Genomic DNA, 26,681 nt, shown 5'->3' with positions numbered 1-26,681 from the left:
CTCCTGTTGTATTGTTCTCCGATTCCAGACCCAGCAGCAGTTCACGTGGATGCTTTTCTGCTGGATTGGTCCCATCTCGACCTGTATGCATTCCCGCCGTTCAAGATTGTCAACAGGGTACTTCAGAAGTTCGCCTCTCGCAAAGGGACACGGCTGACGTTGGTTGCTCCCCTCTGGCCCGCGAGAGAATGGTTCATAGAGGTACTGCAATGGCTGGTCGACATTCCCAGGACTCTTCCTCTAGGAGTGGACCTTCTACGTCAACCTCACGTAAAGAAGGTACACCCAATCCTCCACGCTCTTCGTCTGACTGCCTTCAGACTATCGAAAGACTCTCAAGAGCTAGGGGCTTTTCGAAGGAGGCAGCCAGAGCGATTGCCAGTGCAAGGAGGACATCCACTCTCAGAGTCTTTCAGTCTAAAGGGGAAGTCTTCCGAAGCTGGTACAAGGCCAATCCAGTTTCCTCAACCAGTACCACTGTAACCCAGATTGCTGACTTCCTGTTACATCTAAGGAACGTAAGATCCCTTTCAGCTCCTACGATCAAGGGTTACAGAAGTATGTTGGCAGCGGTTTTCCGCCATAGAGGCTTGGATCTTTCCACCAACAAAGATCTACAGGACCTCCTTAGGTCTTTTGAGACCTCAAAGGAACGTCGGTTGTCCACTCCAGGCTGGAATCTAGACGTGGTCCTAAGGTTCCTTATGTCATCAAGATTTGAACCTCTCCAATCAGCCTCTTTTAAGGACCTCACATTAAAAACTCTTTTCCTCGTGTGCTTGGCAACAGCTAAAAGAGTAAGTGAGATCCACGCCTTCAGCAGGAACATAGTTTTCACATCTGAAACGGCTACATGTTCCTTGCAGCTCGGTTTTTTGCTAAAACGAGCTTCCTTCTCGTCCTTGGCCTAAGTCGTTCGAGATCCCAAGCCTGTCCAACTTGGTGGGGAACGAACTGGAGAGAGTACTTTGCCCAGTTAGAACTCTTAGGTACTATCTAAAAAGGTCATAACCTTTACGAGGACAATCAGAAGCCTTATGGTGTGCTATCAAGAAGCCTTCTCTTCCAAGGTCTAAGAACTCAGTTTCTTACTAAATCAGGCTTCTGATTAGGGAAGCACATTCTCATCTGAAGGAAGAAGACCTTGCTTTGCTGAAGGTAAGGACACATGAAGTGAGAGCTGTGGCTACTTCAGTGGCCTTCAAACAGAACCGTTCTCTGCAGAGTGTTATGGATGCAACCTATTGGAGAAGCAAGTCAGTGTTCGCATCATTCTATCTCAAAGATGTCCAGTCTCTTTACGAGAACTGCTACACCCTGGGACCATTCGTAGCAACGAATGCAGTAGTAGGCGGGGGCTCAGCCACTACATTCCCATAATCCCATAACCTTTTTAACCTTTCTCTTGAATACTTTTTATGGGTTGTACGGTCGGCTAAGAAGCCTTCCACATCCTTGTTGATTTGGCGGGTGGTCAATTCTTTCTTGAGAAGCGCCGAGGTTAAAGGTTGTGATGAGGTCCTTTAGTATGGGTTGCAGCCCTTTATACTTCAGCACCTAAGAGTCGTTCAGCATCCTAAGAGGACCGCTACGCTCAGTAAGGAAGACGTACTTAATAAAGGCAGAGTAATGGTTCAAGTCGTCTTCCTTACCAGGTACTTATTTATTTTGTTATTTTTGAATAACTAATAAAATGAAATACGGGATACTTAGCTTCTTTGTTAACATGTATGCTGGTCTCCACCCACCACCCTGGGTGTGAATCAGCTACATGATCATCGGGTAAGATTAATATTGAAAAATGTTATTTTCATTAGTAAAATAAATTTTTGAATATACTTACCCGATGATCATGATTTAATTGACCCACCCTTCCTCCCCATAGAGAACCAGTGGACCGAGGAAAAAATTGAGGTGGTGTTGACAAGAAGTACTGGAGTACCTGACCACAGATGGCGCTGTTGTGTACACCCCCACCTGTATAGCGATCGCTGGCGTATCCCGACCGTAGATTTCTGTCGGGCAACAGAGTTGACAGCTACATGATCATCGGGTAAGTATATTCAAAAATTTATTTTACTAATGAAAATAACATATTTTCCATTTTCTCTCCCTGCAAAGTGCCTCTATAGTCCAATGGGAGGGGGCCTTGACCTAGTTTTGTGTTTGATACTGTTTTATTGTTATTTGTGGTTGGTAAGGCTCTTAAGATTAAAAGTAACCCAGGTGCCAAGCAGGCATCCTCGGGAAAGATATTTTATTGAAGAAATTCAAGGCCATCAATACCCAATTGCTATTTCTATTATCTTCTATATCTTGACTTGTAGTTGTAGTATAGACCTCAGTTTGAATAATTATAGTACAGACCTCATTTTGAATGTTGAAATTAGGTTTTTGGGGTTAAGAATGATTATGAAGCATAGAAAAACTTTTAAAATAAAATTTGTTATGCTATATTGAATAATACACAAAGCAATCAAGTAAAGTGTTCAACATGTCACCTTTTTATAAAATTTTCGGTTTCAAACTAAGAATTTCATATACTTAACCATGACTTCAAGCTTAGTCAGTTTGATTACATTTTCATTTTCAAACTAATAATTTTATATGCTTAACCATGCCTTCAAGCTCAGTTACATTTTGGTCACATTTTCAGTTTCAAACTAACAATTTTATATACTTAACCTTGACTTCAAGGTCAGTCACATTTTGACCACATTTTCATTTTCAAACTAACAATTTTATATACTTAACCTTGACTTCAAGGTCAGTCACATTTTGACCACATTTTCATTTTCAAACTAACAATTTTATATACTTAACCTTGACTTCAAGGTCAGTCACATTTTGACCACATTTTCCTTTTCAAACTAACAATTTTATATACTTAACCTTGACTTCAAGCTCAGTCACATTTTGATCACATTTTCATTTTCAAACTAATAATTTTTTTGTACTTGACCATGACTTCAACCTCAGTCACATTTTGATCATAATTTCAATTTCAAAGTAACAATTTCATATACTTAACCATAACTTAAAGCATGTAAATCAACTGCTGAAGACAGAATAGCCACTTAAAACACCACATGCTCTGAACTTCAATATAATCACTTGCATTGTAAAGACAAAACTACAAAGATAAAATTTATAAAGATGAAAGACAAGTTTTAGTATTAGAAATTTAGGCTTATTTCTCAAATACTCATCAAATTATTATTATTATTATTATTATTATTATTATTATTATTATTATTATTATTATTATTATTATTATTATTATTATTATTTGAACAGGCTAAGCTATAACTCTAGTTGGAAAAGCAAAATAGTTGGAAAAGCAAAATGCTATGAGCCTAAGGGCTTCAACAGGGAAATTAGAGGTTTAGGTTTATTTCTCAATTCCTCAAGTTGTTATTATTATTATTATTATTATTATTATTATTATTATTATTATTATTATTATTGTTATTTTTATTATTATTATTATTATTATTATTATTATTATTATTATTATTATTATTAATACAAGCTAAGCTATAGCCCTAGTTGGAAAAGCAAGATGCTATAATCCCAAGGGCTTCAACAGGGAAAAATAGCCAGCGAGGAAAAGAAAAAAGAAAATGAATAAACTACAAGAAAAGTTATAAACAATCAGAATAAAATATTTTAAGAACAGTAACATCTTTAAATTAGATCTTTCACGTATAAACTATAAAAACTTAAAAAAAAGGCAAGAGAAAGAGAAATAAGATAGAACAGTGTGCTCGATTGTACCCTCAAGCAAGAGAACTTTAATCCAAGACAATGGAAGGCCATGACACACAGGCTATGGCACTACCCAAGACTAGAGAATAATGGTTTGATTTTGGAGTGTCCTCCTAGAAGAGCTGCTTACCATAGCTAAAGAATCTCTTCTGCCCTTGCCAAGAGGAAAGTAGCCACTCAGCGGGTGGCTACTTAATGGGTGCCTGGTGATCTGGCCAACCTTCATATCATCATCATTATTATTTTCGTCACTAGAGACTCGAGTATCTTTAATAGTTTGTTGTTTTTTGCATTCATCAGTTCCCTGACATGCATAGAAAGTGAAACAGGAAGTTGGGCTGAAATACAACTGCATCATGATGTTAAACATGGCTGAGAAGAGGAACAGCCACACATGATCAATCTGAGGACTTCAACGGGTACTGGAGACACATCTAGAGGAAGGGCAACTTGTGATACCTTGTACACTGTATCATTATATGACCAATCATAGTGAAGTGGGTTAAGAGCAGGAGGGCCAGGATCTAATGGACTTCTGCAAATAGCTTCCTATAAATGAGCTCTATAAGCATGCTCTCTGAAAGCCTTTGTTGTGGAAAGTAATGATTTCAGATGAGGAGCTGCATTTAACTTCTTATAGGACTTTTTTTTTTTGTACCAAACAGTGTATAGCAGGCTAGCCATGATGTCTTCTTTTTAGTATCTATAACATGCGGACATAAACTTGGTTGTCTATTTGATAATACCATTCATGTCTTCCTGTAAAACATCAACTTTGCAGGATAATTTTCCAGATCAAAGTATTTTCATGACTGTGTTTACCAATACCAAAGAACCATGAAATGGTGACATGATGTTGGCATGTTGTGCTGTAGTAGCTTTAATTTCAACACCTGCTCTATCAGGATTCATACTAATACTAACCATAAAGAAGCTACATAACATTTGTTTCATCACATAGAAGTATGTGAATAGCATAAACACATCTGTATCATTAGCAATTACTCGTATGCTCTTCTTTTCAAGGCCAAGTATTCAGAAGGATATAGGTGACTGGAAGTAGTACAAGCCAAGGTCACCAAACTAGTTCCAACACTAAGGCAATTCAGATATAGACGGAGGATGGAACGTTTAAACTTATTTGATCTACAAACTCGATGACTAAAGAGACAATTAATAGAGGCATTCAACATTCTTAAGGGGGCTGGCCGGCTAATGCCGATTTTTAATGACAGGACTTTGACATTCATACCACTTAATAAGGTGACTTAGGACATCTCCAAACTGCATAGGATTTTTGCCTCTGACCTTTGGTTTTGCGACGCCGGGGCAATTTATCCTGAAAATTGGTGTTTTTCAAATTCCATCTTATCCCTTGATAATTATTACTAAGATCTGGGATTACTACCCTTTATAGACCTGATATAGACCTCCAATAATACGAATTTTTTTTTTTCTAAAAGAAATATTTTTGCCAGATATGAAATTTTTTCATTATGGTAAAAAATAAACCCTAAAAATCAAGGGAAAAAATTAAGAAAAAAAATCTGAAACATAAATTGGAAAAAAAAGGCTTCATTTTATTGTTTTATATTGTCTTTGTAAGTTATATACCAAATTTTAATGCTATATCTTTAAAACTAAGGGAGACACTTGAATTTGAATGGCAATAAGTATAGTGTTGAGATACGGGCGTTCAATGTTTTTCTTTGTATTTTCACAAAGACAATATTGATAAATCATGATTATTATGGATTTTATGCTGCTTTTTTGGTACTATTACAAGAAAACAAAATTATTTATCATGAAGATCCCTTTGCTCAATATAGTGCTTCTTTTGGCTCCTGTGAAGCAAAGCAGTCTCTCTCTCTCTCTCTCTCTCTCTCTCTCTCTCTCTCTCTCTCTCTCTCTCTCTCTCTCTCTCTCTCTCTCTCTCTCTCTCTCTCTCAAATGATAAAATTCTTGCTGAAAACGGGAAAAACAAACTTAAAAAATAGTGAATGTCAGAGGGCATTCAAAGTTTTTCTTTGTATTTTTACAAAGACAATATTAATAGATCCTGATTATTATGAATTTTATGTTCTTTATTTGGGTATTGATAAACGAAAAAAAAGTTATTTGTCATAATTTACTCATAAATGGAGATCCTTTTGCTCAATATCTTGCTTCTTTTACTTGTGTCAGGCAAGGCCATCTCTCTCTCTCTCTCTCTCTCTCTCTCTCTCTCTCTCTCTCTCTCTCTCTCTCTCTCTCTCTCTCTCTCTCTCTCCCTTTTTAGAGCAAATTTTCTTCCTCCTTATGTTAGCAACATTGTTCACAATTTCTTTTACATTAAAATGTAATTATTATCAAAATTTACTATAACAGAAGAAATACTGCATTTTCTTGTAGGGAACAATGGTTATGGTTTATTGAGTTATTTTTACTAATTACCCTGTAACTATGAAAGTAAGAGGAATTTTGACAAAAGATTTCGTATACGCATTCTCTATTGCCATATGAAGCTCAGTGAATTTTTTCAGGATTTTGTATTTTTCTTCCTATACCCCATATACTGTATTGGCATTCTGGCTGGCCCCCCTTAAAGGAATAACAAATGTAGATTACAACAATCTATTCATGCTTAGCACAAATCAGTCCAGAGGCAATGGATACAAACTGGAATTGAAAAGATACAACACCATCAATGTGGCAATTTTTTTTACTTACAAAATAACTGAAAAGAAAGCACAAAAACTAATAGGTTACATAAAGAGACAATTAAAATACAGAAAGATACTACTACAGCTGCACACATCACTAGTAAGACCCCACCTAGAATATGGAGTCCAATTCTGGGCTCCAAGTATTAGATAGACTGGAAGTAGTTAAAAATAGGGCCACCTAACTAGCTCCAGCACTAAGGCAATTAGGATATAGACGGAGGATGGAACTTTTGAAGTTATTTGATCTACAAACTTGATGAGTAAGGGGACAGTTAATTGAGGTATTAGAAATTCTTAAAGGAATAAAAAATGTAGATTACAACAATCTATTCACGCTTAGCACAAATCGGTCCAGAGGGAACGGATACAAACTGGAATTGAAAAGATACAACACCACTCAATGCGGTAATTTCTAATGCTTTGTATAGACTTCCAGTGAATGTAGTAAACAGTAACAGGGCAAACAAGCTCAAGAATAAGTTAGACAAGATCATAAGAATACTCTAAATGCTTAAACTAAATTGTTCTACCAAAGAGCAAATGGAGTCTCCGCGGATGGACTAAAAAGTATTTGAGACATTCAAAATTCTTGTAACTGTTAGAGGTGCCTTATAATATATACATATAGCAGAAGAAACAGAAATCTTTTATTTCCTTAAAATGTGTAAATTGAATAATACACACAAAATAATAAGATAACAAGAGTTAACTGTACCATCAATCCACTTCATGGATGGAGTCTATCAGCTTCTCCAAGCAAAGGGGTTTTTGTGAGATCTGCATAAGAGATTCTCAATACCTGCTACGGTCCTCTGACGCTGTCTACTAAATAAAGTGGGCCGTCTTCTGGGATTGGTGTCTTAGAAGAAATACTTCTCTGTTCGAAGCATCTCTAGTACAGATTGCGGACTTTTTCGTCTCCATTCCCCGAGAGAAGTACCTCTCAGTTGGTGCTTGAAAGGCCACAGCTGAGCCTTGAGTTAGGTCTTTCGAATGAATGGCAAAAACATGGGGGTTAGCCATGCTTGTGAGGAGCTTTGAACAGTCTTGCCCACCCTCGTACCTCCCCTGGTGTGGGATGGGACTCTTTTTCTCAAGGCCCTCATTCATACCCTGTATTAGCCTATCTGGAGACCAAGAGAAAATGGAGATTGGTGGAGATGGTCTATGTATTGCAAAAAACTGTGTGATCTCATGAAACATGTCTGCGTCTAGAATCTAGATCTACGTCAAATGCACGCTTGAGAGGTTGTCTTATTGCCGATTTGTATTACAAGATCGTTAATGGCTGGAGCTTCCTATCTTTAAAGAGGTAGACCAGAAAGGAAGCCAAGAAGTCTGGGGTTATCTGACGAGGTTACTTATTCCCTTGTAAAGCCGTCCAAGTTTCCGCACAAGTTTGTATTTTCTTGTGAATGGAGACCTCTTGCAGCTCATCTAATAAGTCAATAAGTCAAATTATGGGCTGAGAAATTCATCTAAAGAATACAGGGAAGAAAAACCAAGCGTGAAGATTAGGTCAGAAAGAAGGAAACGAAAACAATCTGACTTTCTACGTTTTGATACAGCTGTGTAGTCCGAAACTGATGTAGGCTTGGTCTCAGACATTGGAGAAGCACAGCTGTTCCAGAAAATCCCCGAAGGATATTCCAAGCTTTCAAAATCAAACTCGTTTTAGGAAACAGATATAATGATCACCATATGTTTCATCTTGATTCACAGTGTCTTTTACCACTGCTTGAGAGTCCACATCCAGTGTTACGTATAGTAGAAGTTTGTGGTCTTCTTATGTTGCAAACAGATCTATTTGGAGACCCAGAACAAACTAGAATCTCCTGAATAGAACTCAGGTCGAAAGTCTATTCCATATGCAGACTGTCAGTTTGGAGAGTGAACCAGGCAGATGGAATGGCAAGAGGAACACATTTGTCTCCCTAAGGAACTTCATTATGGTTGAGTCACTGCGATGAGAATTCTGAGGCAACCAACAGCTGCTTTGTTTTCTACGAAAAGCTTTATTACGAGGGAGTGTCTTCTTGATCAGAGTTTCTCCAACGCTAGGAAGACCGCCACCAGTTCCAACATATGTGAAATTTTGCAAACTGAGGGACTCATTTCCTTAACACATAGGTCTCCTTTGAATGATATCCCCAAACTGTCCTGTAAAATTTTACCCCTTGATTTCTTTGTTTCCATTTGTAATTGTAATACTTACTCCATATTATTATAGCTCCATGTTCATGTTTGTGGAAGGGCATTAATGTATGATGTGTTAAGGACAAATTCTAGCCTGAAATTCCTTTCATCTTAAGTTGATTATATTTCTAGTTAGTTATTACTAATATAAGATATTCTCTTTATAGATAAATAGTGATGATGAAAGTTTGATTTCGACAAATATGTGTAGCACCATTGGATCTCCTACAACTCCATATACACCAACAACACCTTTGTCAACCTGCACACCAAGCACTCAGGTTTCGATTAGCACACCTTGTACTCTCAGGTAACAAATAAATGTCAATTTCACTCGCTAATTCATTATTCCAAAATCATTGTTTATAATTGCATTTGTGTTCATCTTCAGCACTTGTGTGATTAGAATAAAACAAATAAGAATTTGCTGAATTGATGTGAAAATGCATGAAATGCTTTATTAATGTCTTATTAGAGAGAATTGTTTTTACCAAGAATGTGTAGTCTTTTTAGCATTAATTTGTCCATCATCCCAATCAAAGCAAGTTGAATATGTTAACAAATTTTAAATGATTTGTGAAATATTATATAACAAAATTAATTCCTATAGACATGGTTGCTTTGATCGCTTCTAGAAAAAAAATTATGGCAACAAGATATATAAACTATTGTTCATAGTATTATTGTTGTTGTTGTTATTATATTGTATGTTATTATTTTTTCTAACTTGCAATCTCATTTGGAACAGAAGATTGTCAATATGCTTTCACTCTCTCATAAGGTGAAATATAGATTTTTAAATATTTAACTTAGCCGGTGAATATATAGCTGCAACTCTGTTGCTCGACAGACAAAAAACTGTACAAAAAAACTCGCCAGCGATCGCTATACAGGTTGCGGGTGTGCCCATCAGCGCCAACTGTCGGCCAGATACCAAACTCCATGTAAACAAAGACTCAATTTTCTCTCTGTCGACGTGTCGACAAGACGTACTTTACTCGCTGTTGAAACCTGGAGTTTTTCCCATCATCTTTGGTGAAGTACTATATTCTGGTTTGAGCTTTTACAGTGCAGGTGTTTTATCTTCATCTTAAATCTTGAACTCGTTTTGGATAGATTTAATTTTTGGTGACAAAGAGAGTATGGACTTTCTTTGACTTTTAAATGGCCGACCCTTCCCTTAGACGGAAGTGTGTTTAGGCTTTTAGTAATTATCTTATCACGTTATAAATTAATTATAGATTTTCCTCTATATATTTTATATCTCACCGCCTTTATTAGGCCTCTTCGATTAACTTTCCATTTATAATAAACATAAAAAATAAATTTTAATGTTTTGTTTATATGCGACCTTTCCTGAGAGTAGGCGGTCCTAACTTGGAAACCGAAGTTAATCAACGTTGAGCCCTTTCAATCGTAAATAGCTTTTATAGAGCTAATGATTTAAAACTTTTTAAATGAAATATTTTATGAAAGAATTTCTTTGAATAGTCTTCGTACTGTTTTCAAAGATGAACTAACGTTTAGTTTATTTATGCTACGCAGTTTGCGCTCTATCGTTACGATAGAGAGAGAGTGTATCACAGTTTCACTTTGCAGAAAGAGTAAATCGATTCTGACATTTTGTTCATTCTTCTTTCAAAGCTTAAATGTTTTAAATTCTATTTTAAAGGAACTTTTTAATTGAAAAACCTTTCAGTTTTTTCCTTTGGTCAAATAACATGTTTTTTTTTTGACGAAACGTAATTGGGCTCTTCTCTTAGGTGCGAAATCAAGAGAGAAAGAGAGAGAGAGATAGAGACGGAGGGAGAGAGAGGAGAGAAAACGTTCCGTTCAAGCGGGTAACGTTGTTCTCGAGTTACTCTCCTCCCTAGTCTCTGTACGGGGAGAAAGGATAAAACGTTTTTAGTTTTTCAATATTAATCTTACCCGATGATCATGTAGCTGTCAACTCTGTTGCCCGACAGAAATCTACGGTCGGGATACGCCAGCGATCGCTATACAGGTGGGGGTGTACACAACAGCGCCATCTGTGGTCAGGTACTCCAGTACTTCTTGTCAACACCACCTCAATTTTTCCTCTGTCGTGCCACCGGCTAGACCTACTTGGATACGCTGTTGATTCTGGAGTTATTGTTCACGATTTGGTGATGTATTTGCTCTAGAGTTTAGCCTTCGCTATTCAGGAAGCTTTAACATTAGCTTAGCAAGTTTTTGGAATTAATTTGATTTAATTTTGGTGACGAAGAGAGTATGAACTCTCTTTCACTTTTAAATGGCCGACCCTTCCCTTAGACGGAAGTGTTGGTGTCGAAGAGAGTATAGACTCTCTTTCTTAATTTTGCTTAACAAAGTTATAGATTTATTTTATATCTCTCCGCCTTTTATACGCCTCTTCGATTAACTTCCTTTTATTATAAACTTATAAAAATTAATTTTTATGTTTGTTTATATGCGACCTTTCCAAATAGTAGGCGGTCTTTTCTTGGAACCGAAGTTAATTAACATTGAGCCCGTCATATCGTTTTTACCTGTTAAGATTTTATGCTATTTTAATTTTAATGTTTTTGAAAGAATTTCTTTGATAGTCTCGTACTGTTTTCAAAGTTGAACTAACGTTTTGTTTTGTCTCCGCAGTTGTTGACGTTCAGAACGTTCAACTTGCGCTCTATCGTTACGATAGAGAGAGAGTATTCACGATTTCACGTTGCAGTAAGAGTAAACCGATTCTAGCGTTTTGTTCATTCTTTCTTAGCTTAAATGGATTTAATTCTAATAAAGGAACATTTTATTTGGGAAATCTTTCAGTTTTTTTCCTTTAACAATAATATGTTTTAACGATATATATAATTGGGCTCATCTCTCAGGTTCTAAGTCAAGAGAGAGAGAGATAGAGACGGAGGGAGAGAGAGGAGGATAAACGTTTCGTTCAAGCGGGTAACGTTGTTATCGTTTTTGCTCTTCTCCCTAGTCTCTTTAGGGGAAGAAGGTAAACGTTTCTAGAGTTTTATTCTTGTTCCCAGGCTTTATGCGGTGAGAGATTTTAAACGTAGTTTATTTGATCTAGTGTTTAGTCTCTTTTCCAGCCACTGAATTCTTTATCTTTCATTATGTTTTTCTGTTACATTGTAATACTGTTTTCGCAATTACTAACTTTTAATGAAGGATAGAATTGCATGTTTCAGGTACAATCCACTTAAAGTTTCGAGTTCAGTGAAATAAGTGCAAACAGAAAATCAAAAGTGTTAAAGTGATAAGCGCAAAGTGTTACAGTATTGCGTTCGAGGGTTCGTCTGTTCGTGCCAGTTGTTCGCCTAGTCTGGGACCTCTTACAAGCTCCCAAGCCCAGGGGAGAAGTAATGTCGAAGGACTTATGGGTTCATCAGGCCTTGATCGACGAACAGACGTTTCCCTCGGTGGTTTCGGGTGTATCCACTCACGTAGCCGACGTGATCACCCCACCCACACAAAGACAAGAGAGCCCATTTATTCCTCGTCTGCGGAAGAGGTTTCTCGCAGAAACCATGGACCAAATCTTGCAGCTTTTAAGTGCAAGTCGGTCCCTTCCGCGCAAGTCCAACTCCTAGGTGTAGCCACTGCCACTGGGTCAGTTCGGACTTGCTGCAGTACGACAACTGCACACCTCCCAGAGAGGCAAGGTGGTACCGCAACAGGCAGTAACTCCGTCTGTTGCCGCACCAGCTGTTTTAGACCCTCAGTCTCAACGGACAGTAGCTCCGTTTGTTGTTTTCTTTCATAGACCCTAGTGGTCCATGCTGCAGACTATACAGTCTCAGCTTGCTCCTTCATACAGGAGTATCATGCTGGAAGGTTGACAATGCAGCCTGTTAACCTACAACCCGCCGAGGTTGTGCGCTCAGCAGATACTGCGGCTGTCTGCTCCCACCCTCCACCTGTGAGAGCTCCACCTCCGATGCGCAGTCCACCCTGCCAGACGCATGTTCTTGCTGCGCCTCCTGCTTTCATGCGTGAGTTGCCGCATCGGGAGTTGCCGGGTTCCAGCACTATGAGGCTTCCTCCTCAACCCATGAGGCAGGAGCCTCATGCTATGCGGCAACCTCCTCTACCCATGAGGCAGGAGCCTCATGCTATGCGGCATCCTCCTCAACCCATGAGGCAGGAGCCTCATGCTATGAGGAGCCTCATGCTATGCGGCATCCTCCTCAACCCATGAGGCAGGAGCCTCATGCTATGCGACATCCTCCTCAACCCATGAGGCAGGAGCCTCATGCTATGAGGAGCCTCATGCTATGCGGCATCCTCCTCAACCCATGAGGCAGGAGCCTCATGCTATGCGACATCCTCCTTAACCCATGAGGCAGGAGCCTCATGCTATGAGGAGCCTCATGCTATGCGGCATCCTCCTCAACCCATGAGGCAGGAGCCTCATGCTATGCGGCAACCTCCTCAACCCATGAGGCAGGAGCCTCATACTATGCGGCATCCTCCTCAACCCATGCGGCCTGAACCTCATCCCTTGCAGCATGAGCCTCATCCCATGCAGCATGAGCCTCATACCATGCAGCATGAGCCTCATCCCATGCAGCATGAGCCTCATCCCATGCAGCATGAGCCTCATCCCATGCAGCATAAGCCGCATGCCATGCAACATGCTCTGCATACCTTACAGCATGCTCTGCATACCTTACAGCATGCTCTGCATACCTTACAGCATGCTCTGCATACCTTACAGCATGCTCTGCATACCTTACAGCATGCTCTGCATACAGCATGCTCTGCATTCCTTACAGCATGCTCTGCATACCTTACAGCATGCTCTGCATACTATGCTCTGCATACAGCATGCTCTGCATACCTTACAACATGCTCTGCATTCCTTACAGCATGCTCTGCATACCTTACAGCATGCTCTGCATACCTTACAGCATGCTCTACATACAGCATGCTCTGCATACCTTACAGCATGCTCTACATACAGCATGCTCTGCATACCTTACAGCATGCTCTGCATACCTTACAGCATGCTCTGCATACCTTACAGCATGCTTTGCATACCTTACAGCATGCTCTGCATTCCTTACAGCATGCTCTGCATACCTTACAGCATGCTCTGCATACTATGCTCTGCATACAGCATGCTCTGCATACCTTACAACATGCTCTGCATTCCTTACAGCATGCTCTGCATACCTTACAGCATGCTCTGCATACCTTACCGCATGCTCCTCAGTCACACATCTTTGGTTGTTGCCAACTCACAAGACTGTCAAGCAGTTTTATAACGTTGCCTTCTGGTCTGCTGCTTTTGCACCAGTGAAACCCTCACTGAGAGAACTTAGCTTTTCTCGGATATGGTTCCTGTAGATGAGAAAGTGCTATTCTCCCTCCTTCTGATATTCCCTTGAGGACTCTGTCATTTGGAGAGGAGCCTTAAGCTGCTTAGCCTACTATGGACTTTTATTTAAGCATAACATGCTTCCAGGGAGGGTAATGGTTCCGCTTCAGTCGCTAACCCCGTCTGTTGCCACACCTGCTCCCATAGACCTTGAGCTTTGTTGCAAGACATGCAGTCCAAGCTTAGTCCTTGTTAGAGGATTTTTTGTTTACGGAGTCAGTGTGTCACTGGGAAGACGTTCAACAACCAGCAGAGGGGACTTGTTGTGACGCAGTGCGGCAACCTCAGCAACCCGATAAGGAGTTGTCTGTACTACCCAGACAGTCTAGACAGTTTCGGGTTGTCGCTGTACTTCCTCGCTTCCCCATGGTTGACAGTTCACAGACTGTGCAGCAGTACCATGATCTTGTGTCCGGCTCCGTCAGACGACTGGCTTTTAAGAGCTCCCACAAGTCGTCGCTGTCTGGAGAATCTCAGATGGACTATGGATCTGACCAAGGAACTGGGCCTCCTGGTCAATTTAGAGGAGTCTCAGCTCGTCCCATCCCAGACCTTTGTCTACCTGGGTATAGAGCTTCAGAGTCGAGCTTTTCGGGCTTTTCCGTCGGCCCCAAGAATCTACCAAGCCCTAGAATGCATCCAGAGCATGCTGAGAAGGAACCGATGCTCAGTCAGGTAGTGGATGAGTCTAACAGGGACACTTTCATCACTGGCCCTGTTCATCGAGTTAGGGAGACTCCACCTCCGCCCCCTTCAGTATCATCTAGCTGCTCACTGGATAAAGGACATGACGCTAGAGACGGTCTCAGTTCCTGTTTCCGAAGAGAGGAGGTCTACTCTAACGTGGTGAAAGAACAGCTTTCTTCTCAAGGAAGGTCTACCTTTGGCTGTTCAGAAACCCGACCGCCGTCTCTTCTCGGACGCATCAGACACGGGCTGGGGTGCGACTTTGGACGGACAGGAATGCTCGGGAACATGGAATCAGGAGCAAAGGACACTTCACATCATTTGCAAGGAGCTGTTGGCGGTTCATCTGGCCTTGATAACTTCAAGTCCCTCCAGCTTAACAAGGTGGTGGAGGTGGACTCTGACAACACCACAGCCTTGGCTTACATCTCCAAGCAGGGAGGGACTCATTCGTGGAAGTTGTTCTAGATCGCAAGGGACCTCCTCATCTGGTCAAAAGATCGAAAGCTCACGCTGGTAACGAGGTTCATTCAGGGCGATATGAATGTCATGGCAGATCGCCTCAGCCGGAAGGGTCAGGTCATCCCCACAGAGTGGACCCTTCACAAGAATGTTTGCAGCAGACTTTGGGCCCTGTGGGGTCAGCCAACCATAGATCTGTTCGCTACCTCGATAACCTAGAGACTCCTGTTGTATTGTTCTCCGATTCCAGACCCAGCAGCAGTTCACGTGGATGCTTTTCTGCTGGATTGGTCCCATCTCGACCTGTATGCATTCCCGCCGTTCAAGATTGTCAACAGGGTACTTCAGAAGTTCGCCTCTCGCAAAGGGACACGGCTGACGTTGGTTGCTCCCCTCTGGCCCGCGAGAGAATGGTTCATAGAGGTACTGCAATGGCTGGTCGACATTCCCAGGACTCTTCCTCTAGGAGTGGACCTTCTACGTCAACCTCACGTAAAGAAGGTACACCCAATCCTCCACGCTCTTCGTCTGACTGCCTTCAGACTATCGAAAGACTCTCAAGAGCTAGGGGCTTTTCGAAGGAGGCAGCCAGAGCGATTGCCAGTGCAAGGAGGACATCCACTCTCAGAGTCTTTCAGTCTAAAGGGGAAGTCTTCCGAAGCTGGTACAAGGCCAATCCAGTTTCCTCAACCAGTACCACTGTAACCCAGATTGCTGACTTCCTGTTACATCTAAGGAACGTAAGATCCCTTTCAGCTCCTACGATCAAGGGTTACAGAAGTATGTTGGCAGCGGTTTTCCGCCACAGAGGCTTGGATCTTTCCACCAACAAAGATCTACAGGACTTCCTTAGGTCTTTTGAGACCTCAAAGGAACGTCGGTTGTCCACTCCAGGCTGGAATCTAGACGTGGTCCTAAGGTTCCTTATGTCATCAAGATTTGAACCTCTCCAATCAGCCTCTTTTAAGGACCTCACATTAAAACTCTTTTCCTCGTGTGCTTGGCAACAGCTAAAAGAGTAAGTGAGATCCACGCCTTCAGCAGGAACATAGTTTTCACATCTGAAACGGCTACATGTTCCTTGCAGCTCGGTTTTTTGCTAAAACGAGCTTCCTTCTCGTCCTTGGCCTAAGTCGTTCGAGATCCCAAGCCTGTCCAACTTGGTGGGGAACGAACTGGAGAGAGTACTTTGCCCAGTTAGAGCTCTTAGGTACTATCTAAAAAGGTCCTAACCTTTACGAGGACAATCAGAAGCCTTATGGTGTGCTATCAAGAAGCCTTCTTTTCCAAGGTCTAAGAACTCAGTTTCTTACTAATCAGGCTTCTGATTAGGGAAGCACATTCTCATCTGAAGGAAGAAGACCTTGCTTTGCTCAAGGTAAGGACACATGAAGTGAGAGCTGTGGCTACTTCAGTGGCCTTCAAACAGAACCGTTCTCTGCAGAGTGTTATGGATGCAACCTATTGGAGAAGCAAGTCAGTGTTCGCATCATTCTATCTCAAAGATGTCCAGTCTCTTTACGAGAACTGCTACACCCTGGGACCATTCGTAGCAACGAATGCAGTAGTAGGCGGGGGCTCAGCCACTACATTCCCATAATCCCATAACCTTTTTAACCTTTCTCTTGAATACTTTTTATGGGTTGTACGGTCGGCTAAGAAGCCTTCCACATCCTTGTTGATTTGGCGGGTGGTCAATTCTTTCTTGAGAAGCGCCGAGGTTAAAGGTTGTGATGAGGTCCTTTAGTATGGGTTGCAGCCCTTTATACTTCAGCACCTAAGAGTCGTTCAGCATCCTAAGAGGACCGTTACGCTCAGTAAGGAAGACGTACTTAATAAAGGCAGAGTAATGGTTCAAGTCGTCTTCCTTACCAGGTACTTATTTATTTTATGTTATTTTTGAATAACTAATAAAATGAAATACGGGATACTTAGCTTCTTTGTTAACATGTATGCTGGTCTCCACCCACCACCCTGGGTGTGAATCAGCTACATGATCATCGGGTAAGATTAATATTGAAAAATGTTATTTTCATTAGTAAAATAAATTTTTGAATATACTTACCCGATGATCATGATTTAATTGACTCACCCTTCCTCCCCATAGAGAACCAGTGGACCGAGGAAAAAATTGAGGTGGTGTTGACAAGAAGTACTGGAGTACCTGACCACAGATGGCGCTGTTGTGTACACCCCCACCTGTATAGCGATCGCTGGCGTATCCCGACCGTAGATTTCTGTCGGGCAACAGAGTTGACAGCTACATGATCATCGGGTAAGTATATTCAAAAATTTATTTTACTAATGAAAATAACATTTTATTCTCGTCCCCAGGCAATATACTGTGAGAGATTGAAAACGTAGTTTTGAATGAACTAGTGTTTATTCTCTTCCCCAACCACTGATTTTTTTTTTTATCTTAAAAGATGTTTACTGTTTTTTTGCTGGTATTAATGTGCTTGCATTATACGACTGATTTCGCATTTACTACCTTTTGATGAGGGTAGAATTGCGTGCTTCAGGTAGAAATCAGTAAAAGTTTCGATTTCAGTGAAATAAGTGCAATACAGAAAATCGTAGTGATAAAGTGATATTGCGCAAAGTGTTACAGTGTTGCGTCCGAGGGTTCGTCTGTTCGTGCCTGTCGTTCACCTAGTCCGGGACCTCTTGCAAGCTCCCAAGCCCAGGGGAGAAGTAATGTTGTACGACTTATGGGTTCGAGAGGCCTTGATCAGCGAACAGACGTTTCCCTCTATGGTATCGGGTGTATCTTACCAAGATCTCCCCTACCATAAGGCGAGAGAGACGTTTTTCTCCTCGTCATCCGAAGGCTTTTCGCATAAGAAACCTGTCACAGGGTTTCGAGGCCCTTAAGCGAAAGTCAGTCCTTTCAGGACAGGTCCAGCGTCCTGGTTGCAGCCATTAGGACAGCTCTGACCCTATACAGTCATCGGAAAACTGCTCGCCGCCTAACAAAAGCGCAACACAGACTCCGAGAGTCTTTTTTGTTGGCAAAGTGTTGCGGTCACAGACGTTACCCTCGTCTCTTACCGCAACCATTTCCGTTGATCCTTAATGGGTTGTACGGCAAGACATGCAGAATATGCTTGCCTCCCTTATGGAAGACTATTCTGCCGATTAGTCCGTTGAGTCTAGCCGTTTATCTCATCGATATCCTGGCTTTCAGCCAACCTAACGTTCCTTTGTGCATCCTGTTGACGTTTGCGTAGCTAAGTCACGTCAGTCAGGTTGTTTAGAACCACACTCGATGCGGTCTCGTGTGGATTTTCAGCCACATTTGGACGTTAGGCCACTTGCTGATGCTCCTGTTGACGTTCAGGACGTTCGCTAACAATCGGAGTTGACTTGTTTTGACGCTGTGCGTCAACCTCCGCATTCTAGAGTTGTTTTGACTGCTCAGTCTAGGCAGTCAAAGCAGTCTCGAGTGGACGCTGTGCGTCCTCACGCACCTGTTGTTGTTGACAGTTCAGTTGTTGACAGTTCACAGACTGTCAAGCAGTTACATGACGTTGCGTCCTGGTCCGCTACTAATGCACCAGTGCGTGTGGACTCTGCTTGTAAAGCATTGCCACCACGGTAGGTCTCTCCCTTGCTTGAGACTCAGCTTTTATCGTACAAGGTTCCTTTAGATGAGGAAGTTGCTGTTCCCCCTCCTACTGATATTCCCTTGAGGACTCTGTCAGACGGAGAGGAGCCTAAAGCTGCTTAGCCCTCTATGGACTTTAATTAAATCATGCTGATTTTTAAGGATCTTTGTCCGGATCTTTTTGTAACTGCTGCTCCTCGTTCGCCTAAACGTCAGTGCTTACACTAGGCCTAGCTACTTCGAAGCCGTTGTTTATAAGCTAGTGCTCTCTCGCTCTCCTAGAGAGCTTTACGTTTGCTAGGCAACTGGTTTATCACCAGGAGGAGTTTTGGGGATACAGCCTTTGCTTTCCCTTCTTTTAAACTGGCTTATAGAGCGAGAGTCTGATATGACACGAGAGAAGTTCTCGGCTTGGGAGTTCCTGCCTCTGCCCAGATAGACTTCTCAAATCTCGTAGACTCTCCCTGGCGCCTGGCCAGGAGACGCTCCAAGTTTTTTACAGGTCAACTTCACAGCTCTTTTCGAGCCTTTGAAGTTTTGCTGTACAATTATGTCATGCATAAACAAGGCTTTCAGGGATGGAAAGCGGTACCGCCTCAGTCGCTAACCCCGTCTGTTGCCGCACCTGCTCCCGTAGACCCTAAATGGGCTTTGCTGCAAGACATGCAGTCCAAGCTTGCGTCCTTGATAGAGGACTTTAATGCGGAGAAGGTTGCTGCCGAACCTTCTGGCCAACAACCTTCCAACCGGTCGGTTGTGCGTCCTGTTGACGCTGAGGTAACCTTCTCGCGTCTACCAGTTGAGGTGGTTCCTCCACCGATGCGACCCAGTGTGGGTTGCCAGCCGCACGTTGACGTTAAGCGACGCTCGGAGGTGGTTGTTGACGTTCAGGACGTTCAACAACCATCAGAGGTGACTTGTTTTGACGCGGTGCGTCAACCTCAGCAACCCGGTATGGTGTTGACTGCACAACCCAGACGGTCTAGACAGTCTCGGGTGGACGCTGTGCTTCCTCGCGCACCCATGGTTGTTGACAGTTCACAGACTGTGCAGCAGTTCCATGACGTTGCGTCCGGCTCCGTCACGCATGCACCAGTGCGACCGGACTCAGCGAGCCAGACGTTGCCCACTCCGTTGCTGTTTCCTCATCAGTTTTCGGATGAGGAACTATCTGATGAGGACGTTGCTGAACAACAAGACGATCAGCCCCCAGAATAGATCAAGCCCTGCTATCCATCCAGAAGATGCTGAAGAAGGAACGCTGCTCAGTCAGGCTGTGGATGAGTCTGGTGGGGACGCTGTCATCCCTGGAACAGTTTGTATCACTAGGAAGACTACACCTCCGTCCTCTTCAATACCATCTGGCTTTTCACTGGAAAAAGGACAAGACGCTAGAAGCGGTCTCGATCCCGATTTCCGGAAAGATAAAGTCTTGTCTGACTTGGTGGAAGGACAATATCAACCTAAGAGAGGGTCTTCCCCTGGCTGTTCAGACTCCCCACCACGTTCTCTTCTCGGACGCATCGGACTTGGGCTGGGGCGCTACACTGGACGGTCGGGAATGCTCAGGTCTGTGGAACTCGAGTCAGAGGAGCATGCATATCAACTGCAAGGAGCTGTTGGCAGTTCATCTGGCCTTGAAAAGCTTCGAGTATCTCCTTCGAGGCAAAGTGGTGGAAGTAAACTCGGACAACACCACAGCCTTGGCGTACATCTCCAAACAAGGAGGTACCCACTCACTGACGTTGTACGAGATCGCAAGGGACCTGCTTATCTGGTCAAAAGGTCAAGACATCTCCCTAGTAACGAGGTTCATCCAAGGCAACTTGAACGTCATAGCAGATTGTCTCAGTCGGAAAGGGCAAGTAATTCCAACCGAATGGACCCTCCACAAGGATGTGTGCAAGAGACTTTGGGCCACTTGGGGTAAACCATCCATAGATCTCTTTGCAACCTCGCTGACCAAGAGGCTTCCAATCTATTGCTCTCCAGTCCCGGACCCAGCAGCAATACATATAGATGCTTTCCTCCTAGATTGGTCACATCTGGATCTCTACGCATTCCCACCGTTCAAGATTGTCAACAAGGTACTGCAGAAGTTCGCCTCTCACGAAGGGACAAGGTTGACGTTAGTTGCTCCCCTCTGGCCCGCGAGAGAATGGTTCACCGAGATACTTCGATGGTTAGTAGACGTTCCCAGAAGTCTTCCTCTAAGGGTAGACCTTCTACGTCAGCCACACGTAAAGAAGGTACTCCAAAGCCTCCACGCTCTTCGTCTGACTGCCTTCAGACTATCGAAAGACTCTCGAGAGCTAGAGGCTTTTCGAAGGAGGCAGCCAGTGCGATTGCTAGAGCAAGGAGAGCGTCTACCATTAGAGTCTACCAATCGAAGTGGGAAGTCTTCCGAGACTGGTGCAAGTCAGTTTCTGTATCCTCGACCAGTACCTCTGTAGCTCAAATAGCTGATTTTCTCTTATACCTGAGAAAAGGACGATCCCTTTCAGCTCCCACTATCAAGGGCTACAGAAGCATGTTGGCATCGGTCTTCAGGCATAGAGGCTTAGATCTTTCCAACATAAAGATCTGCAAGACCTCCTTAAGTCTTTTGAGACCACCAAGGAGCGTCGTTTGGCTACCCCTGGATGGAATTTAGACGTGGTACTAAGATTCCTCATGTCAGACAGGTTGGAGCCGTTACAATCAGCCTCCCTGAAAGATCTCACTCTTAAGACTCTTTTCCTGGTATGCTTAGCCTCGGCTAAAAGAGTCATTGAGATTCATGCCTTCAGCAAGAACATCGGATTTTCGTCGGAAAAAGCCACTTGTTTTCTGCAACTTGGTTTTCTAGCCAAAAATGAGCTGCCTTCTCGTCCTTGGCCTAAATCTTTCGATATTCCCAGCTTATCGGAGATCGTAGGCAATGAACTAGAAAGAGTCTTATGCCCTGTTAGAGCTCTTAAGTTCTATTTAAAGCGTACTAAACCTTTACGAGGCCAATCTGAAGCTTTATGGTGTTCAGTTAAGAAACCATCCTTGCCTATGTCAAAGAATGCTTGGTCAGACTTTATCAGATTGTTAATACGAGAAGCTCATTCACATCTGAGTGAGGAAGACCGAACTTTGCTTAAGGTGAAGACGCACGAAGTTAGAGCTGTAGCAACTTCCGTGGCCTTTAAGCAAAATATATCTCTGCAAAGTATAATGGACGCAACCTATTGGAGAAGCAAGTCAGTGTTCGCGTCATTTTACTTGAAAGATGTCCAGTCTCTTTACGAGAACTGCTACACACTGGGACCATTCGTAGCAGCGAGTGCAGTAGTGGGTGAGGGCTCAACCACTACAATTCCCTAATTCCATATCCTTTTAATCTGTCTCTTGAAATGTTGTTTTTTTATGGGTTGTCCGGAAGGCTAAGAAGCCTTTCGCATCCTGGTTGATTTGGCGAGTGGTCAAAGTCATTTCTTGAGAGCGCCCAGATTAGGGGTTTGATGAGGTCCTGTTGTATGGGTTGCAGCCCTTGATACTTCAGCTCCTAGGGGTCTGTCAGCATCCTAAGAGGATCGCGAGGCTCCGTAAGGAAGACGTACTTATAAGGCAGAGTAATCGTCTAAGTCGACTTCCTTACCAGGTACCTATTTATTTTGTTTTTGTTATTTTGATAACTTCTAAAATGAAATAAAAACTCTTAGCTCATAAGATGTAAACATATTTAACTGGTCTCTACCCACCACCCTGGGTGTGAATCAGCTATATATTCACCGGCTAAGTTAAATATTTAAAAATGATATTTTAATTATAAAATAAATTTTTGAATATACTTACCCGGTGAATATAAATTAAACGACCCTCCCTTCCTCCCCAATAGAGACGCAGTGGGATGAGGAGAAAATTGAGTCTTTGTTTACATGGAGTTTGGTATCTGGCCGACAGTTGGCGCTGATGGGCACACCCGCAACCTGTATAGCGATCGCTGGCGAGTTTTTTTTGTACAGTTTTTTGTCTGTCGAGCAACAGAGTTGCAGCTATATATTCACCGGGTAAGTATATTCAAAAATTTATTTTATAATTAAAATATCATGTTAAATAAATCGCATTTTCCAAAAGTTAATGTAGTGCTGTATAAATTTTCCAGTGATGCAGATAGTCCTGTGCAGCCACTGGACAAACGCATTCAGGAGCTGAAGCCAAAAAGTGCTCAAAGAGTTCTAAACTTTGAGATACCATCGAAAGAGGTTTGTTATATTTTGTGTACTTTCAAATTTTATAGGCCTGTATATGTACTATTCATTACACTAAACCTTTTGAATATTATTAAAAGGTTCTTAACTATTACCTCCAACAAAATTTTTCATTGAGGGTTCAAGTTTTTGGTCTTAGTCCTTGGAGACCACATAGTATATTAATCCCAAAACACTTCTAAAAGAATAAGACTGGACTCAAAATTGTTCTCTGGAAAGAGTCTTTTATTTAGTAGGAGACTTGCATGGCTGTTCAACTCATTTTTATATTTTTCTCTTAATTTTACAAATGAAACTGAGGGCATAGAAATATAACTAGACTTGAATAGTAAAGGGCACAAATCAATAAGGAAATAGAAAATATATATGAAACCAGTACATTGTAAAAATCCCGCTTTCTCCCCATAAAATCCGCTTTTCCCCCAATAAAACCTGTGTTAAAAACATCCGCTCAGGCTGTGTTTTTCTAGAAAAACCCTCGGGTTTATTTGCCAGCCATGTTATGAATAGTTACAGGTTTGTATCGTTAGGAAAAATACATATTACTTACAAATTTGTTGTATTTCCCCCTTTCCTTCAGAACATATCCCCTCATCACTACAAACTTTACAAACCATGATCAGCTACCCAGTCACAATATCATTGTTGTAATCACGTACTGTACCTTGCCCATAATCTTATCAACTTTTGGGGTCTTCATTCTTCAGCCTCTTCATTACCCTTAATCCCTTCCTAATGAACTCACCTCTTCTTTTTTCATAGGACGTCGTAAAGATGTAAACCTCCGGTATACCTACCTTCTACATCCTTGTCATACTACAGTATGCACCTCATAATTAGTTTTTCCTTGTTCCAATGACCTCCTTAGTAACTATAGCCTAGGGTGCTGACTTAAATCAGCTTGCAAATACTCTACTGGATTCTTCAGGTCTCTATTATTAGTATTGTAACAAGCTTATCTGCAACCTTTATTAGAAATAAGATATACAAAACCAGGGAAAAACAGCAAAGGTACCAATGTGGAAAAGAAACAGAGAAGGAAAAAAATAAAGGATTGAACTTGAATGAAAAGTGTAGATGGGTGTTGAATAGATGAGTAACAGATAAACTATGAACTGAAATGTATGTCAAGCTACTCAACAAAAGATTTTGTTATGATTCTTAAGATTTCTGTATTTTATTCCTGTCAAAGTTTTACTGATTTAATATTTTTGTTTGTAATAATTGTGAGTTATATATTACATTAAGAAACTGAAGAAATTAAAATAAGGAATACAGTTTAAGATAAGAAAAAACATATTACTGTACTGGTTTAGACAGGTTTGTGGTTACAAGTGATACTGGAACACATTTTATTCAGGATATGCCCTATTAAATACAGTAATGTTGATTTGAAGTTGGTAAATTAATACTGTGTCATGTCCTGATTATAACACTTAGCATTACTCTACACAATGTCTTCCTTATATTTTATTTCCTTTATTGTATTTTACATCAAGTACAAAAGATTTTGTAATATGTTTATAAGAAATTGATAATTAACTCCAAAAGTTGTGTAATATAAGACACTACATTTGGCAAATTTCTCAGGAAAATATTTTATTTTTAATTTTCATCTTTTATCCAATTACTCTTAGTTTGAAGGACTGACTGGGATATAAGATGATGTGTTAACTGGCACATGTTGACATGGCACAGCATCACATATTTTGGAATTTTGCTTCATTGAAAATGGTAGCTACTGTTCTCTAATTGTATGGAAATGTTTTTGACATTAATTATTCCTCAGGAACTAGTAAGCCAGCGAACAAGATCAAAACTCCCATTGACAGAAACTCCCCTGGAATGCTTAGAAATGGCCTTCAAACCTCCTGATGTTACCAACGACATGTACGAAACAGAAGTTTTAGATGATGACTGGAAAACTTTCCTCATAGATTTCATCCATCCACTGGGTATGTAACAAGAGGAATTGTTTAGTTTTTCATTTGAAAGTTACTGTATACATTTGAGCAATTTTCTTGATTACATTATCAATTAAAGATTAATAGGTCACAGCTAGAAGAGTTTTTATACTGTATTGTATATAGAAATATGCTGCAGCGTTTGTATGCTAATAAACTAAATTTCTATTTCAACCTAAATTGTATTTCCTAGATATTTTTTTACTCCTACATGGATCATTTGTATGGGATTACTTCTAGTTTCATTTCCTATGGCCAGGCAATCAAAAAGAAATCGGTAGATTACTTCATGTTGCGTTACCGGGTAACTGCTGCACATGACGCGCTCTGCTTATATCAAGTGCTTACTTGCAGTGCTTCTGGCCTTGAAGGTAGTAGGACGTGCCTTCCTTCTCTTCTCCATTCAGTCAACTGCATCGCCTACTCTTACCATTATAGTCCTTGTTCTTGTGTCTTTTGTGTTTTTGACAATCTTTGTCACTTGTGTATTTCATTATTTGTAAGGTACATGTGTGGGCTGTTTGACATTCATGTCAAATTAAATGCGTTCCTGCCATGACTGAAATGGCCACTCCTGTGATACATGTGCGAACTGGGGAGAAGTGGATCCTCACCCAGTCTGTCTGTCGTATCGAGGTAAAAGATGTTTGGTGGAATCTCCATGTGAGTGTTGTAGGGAGTGGTCATCCTCCCAGAGGGATAGATATTGTTCTCGCCGTAAAAGATCATTCCCCTCCTTTGCCGTCTGTAAGTAGTGAGAAAAACCCTCTGAGGTTTCTGTTACTTAATGTTAATAATGTGCAGTATGAGATTAATCCTGTTCTTCTAGTGAATCCCCTGGCTACTGCCACTGTGCTCCCTAAGCCTGATCTGTTAGATGCTTCTATACCTGATTATTCTGTTATGACTAGATTTCCCTCACCCCTTCAAGTGTGCTGAGTGGAGATTTATATTTATCAGATTATGCAGATAAGATATTCACCCCTTTAGAAGTGTCTCCAATCTGAACAGTGAAAGCATCTCATTCCTGGAGGAACCTTAGAGTTGAGCCTGTAATTACCCCCTATACCGAGGCAACCTTTTTGGAAGATCCCGATTACCAGTCTCCAGCTGGTATTGATGAAAAAGGCTTGCCTCATATGCCTATGTGTCCTTGGCAGAAAAATCCTCTAAAGAGTGCCCAAATGAATCGAGAGATTTGTCATCTCTCTACTATGAGGGTTGTTGGACCGCTTCAGCTGCGTCCCCCCACACAAGAGTTGACAATTCCTTCATGCTCAGTGTAAGCCTCTCCTTCCAAGCCTAATAATACTGGGAAGTCGAGTGTAACTATTCCTGCCCTACCAAGAATTTCTTTGAAGAATACATTTAGGCCAAATGTTCAGATTAATAAATCTGAACACCTTGCTGTATCTAAACAGGATGACGTCACTGTATAGGAAGGGCTGTAAATGAACTGTATGGAAACTGTGATATCCTATGACATATTGATGCTGATGTAATATTCATCATAAAGATATTTTGATTAAGTTAAGAAAATTATATAAACAACACTCGTTATTCGTATATGCGCGTATAATCACAATACAGTAGCGTGACCTTGAGATCAGCTAACGACTACCAAAAGTAAAACAAAAGTAATTGTTGATTATTAAAAGAATTTAAAAATTAGAATAC

The 26,681-nt window shown here is 41.4% G+C and overlaps 1 protein-coding gene across 2 annotated transcripts in view; it reads left to right on the top strand.

Moving 5' to 3' along the window:
- mute (muscle wasted) overlaps positions 1-26,681 on the top strand; it is a 421,459-nt gene that overhangs the window by 102,334 nt on the left and 292,444 nt on the right. For both annotated transcript variants that reach the window (XM_068349571.1, XM_068349570.1), the window contains exons 8-10: positions 8,837-8,979; positions 22,935-23,034; positions 24,830-24,995. In XM_068349571.1, the coding sequence (XP_068205672.1) occupies positions 8,837-8,979; positions 22,935-23,034; positions 24,830-24,995 (409 nt within the window). The remainder of the gene's footprint in view (positions 1-8,836; positions 8,980-22,934; positions 23,035-24,829; positions 24,996-26,681) is intronic.

The sequence above is a fragment of the Palaemon carinicauda genome, chromosome 26 (assembly GCF_036898095.1).
Source record: "Palaemon carinicauda isolate YSFRI2023 chromosome 26, ASM3689809v2, whole genome shotgun sequence".
NCBI lineage: Eukaryota > Metazoa > Arthropoda > Malacostraca > Decapoda > Palaemonidae > Palaemon > Palaemon carinicauda.
Note: the sequence above shows the minus strand (reverse complement) of the source record. Positions and strands in the feature narration are given on the sequence as shown.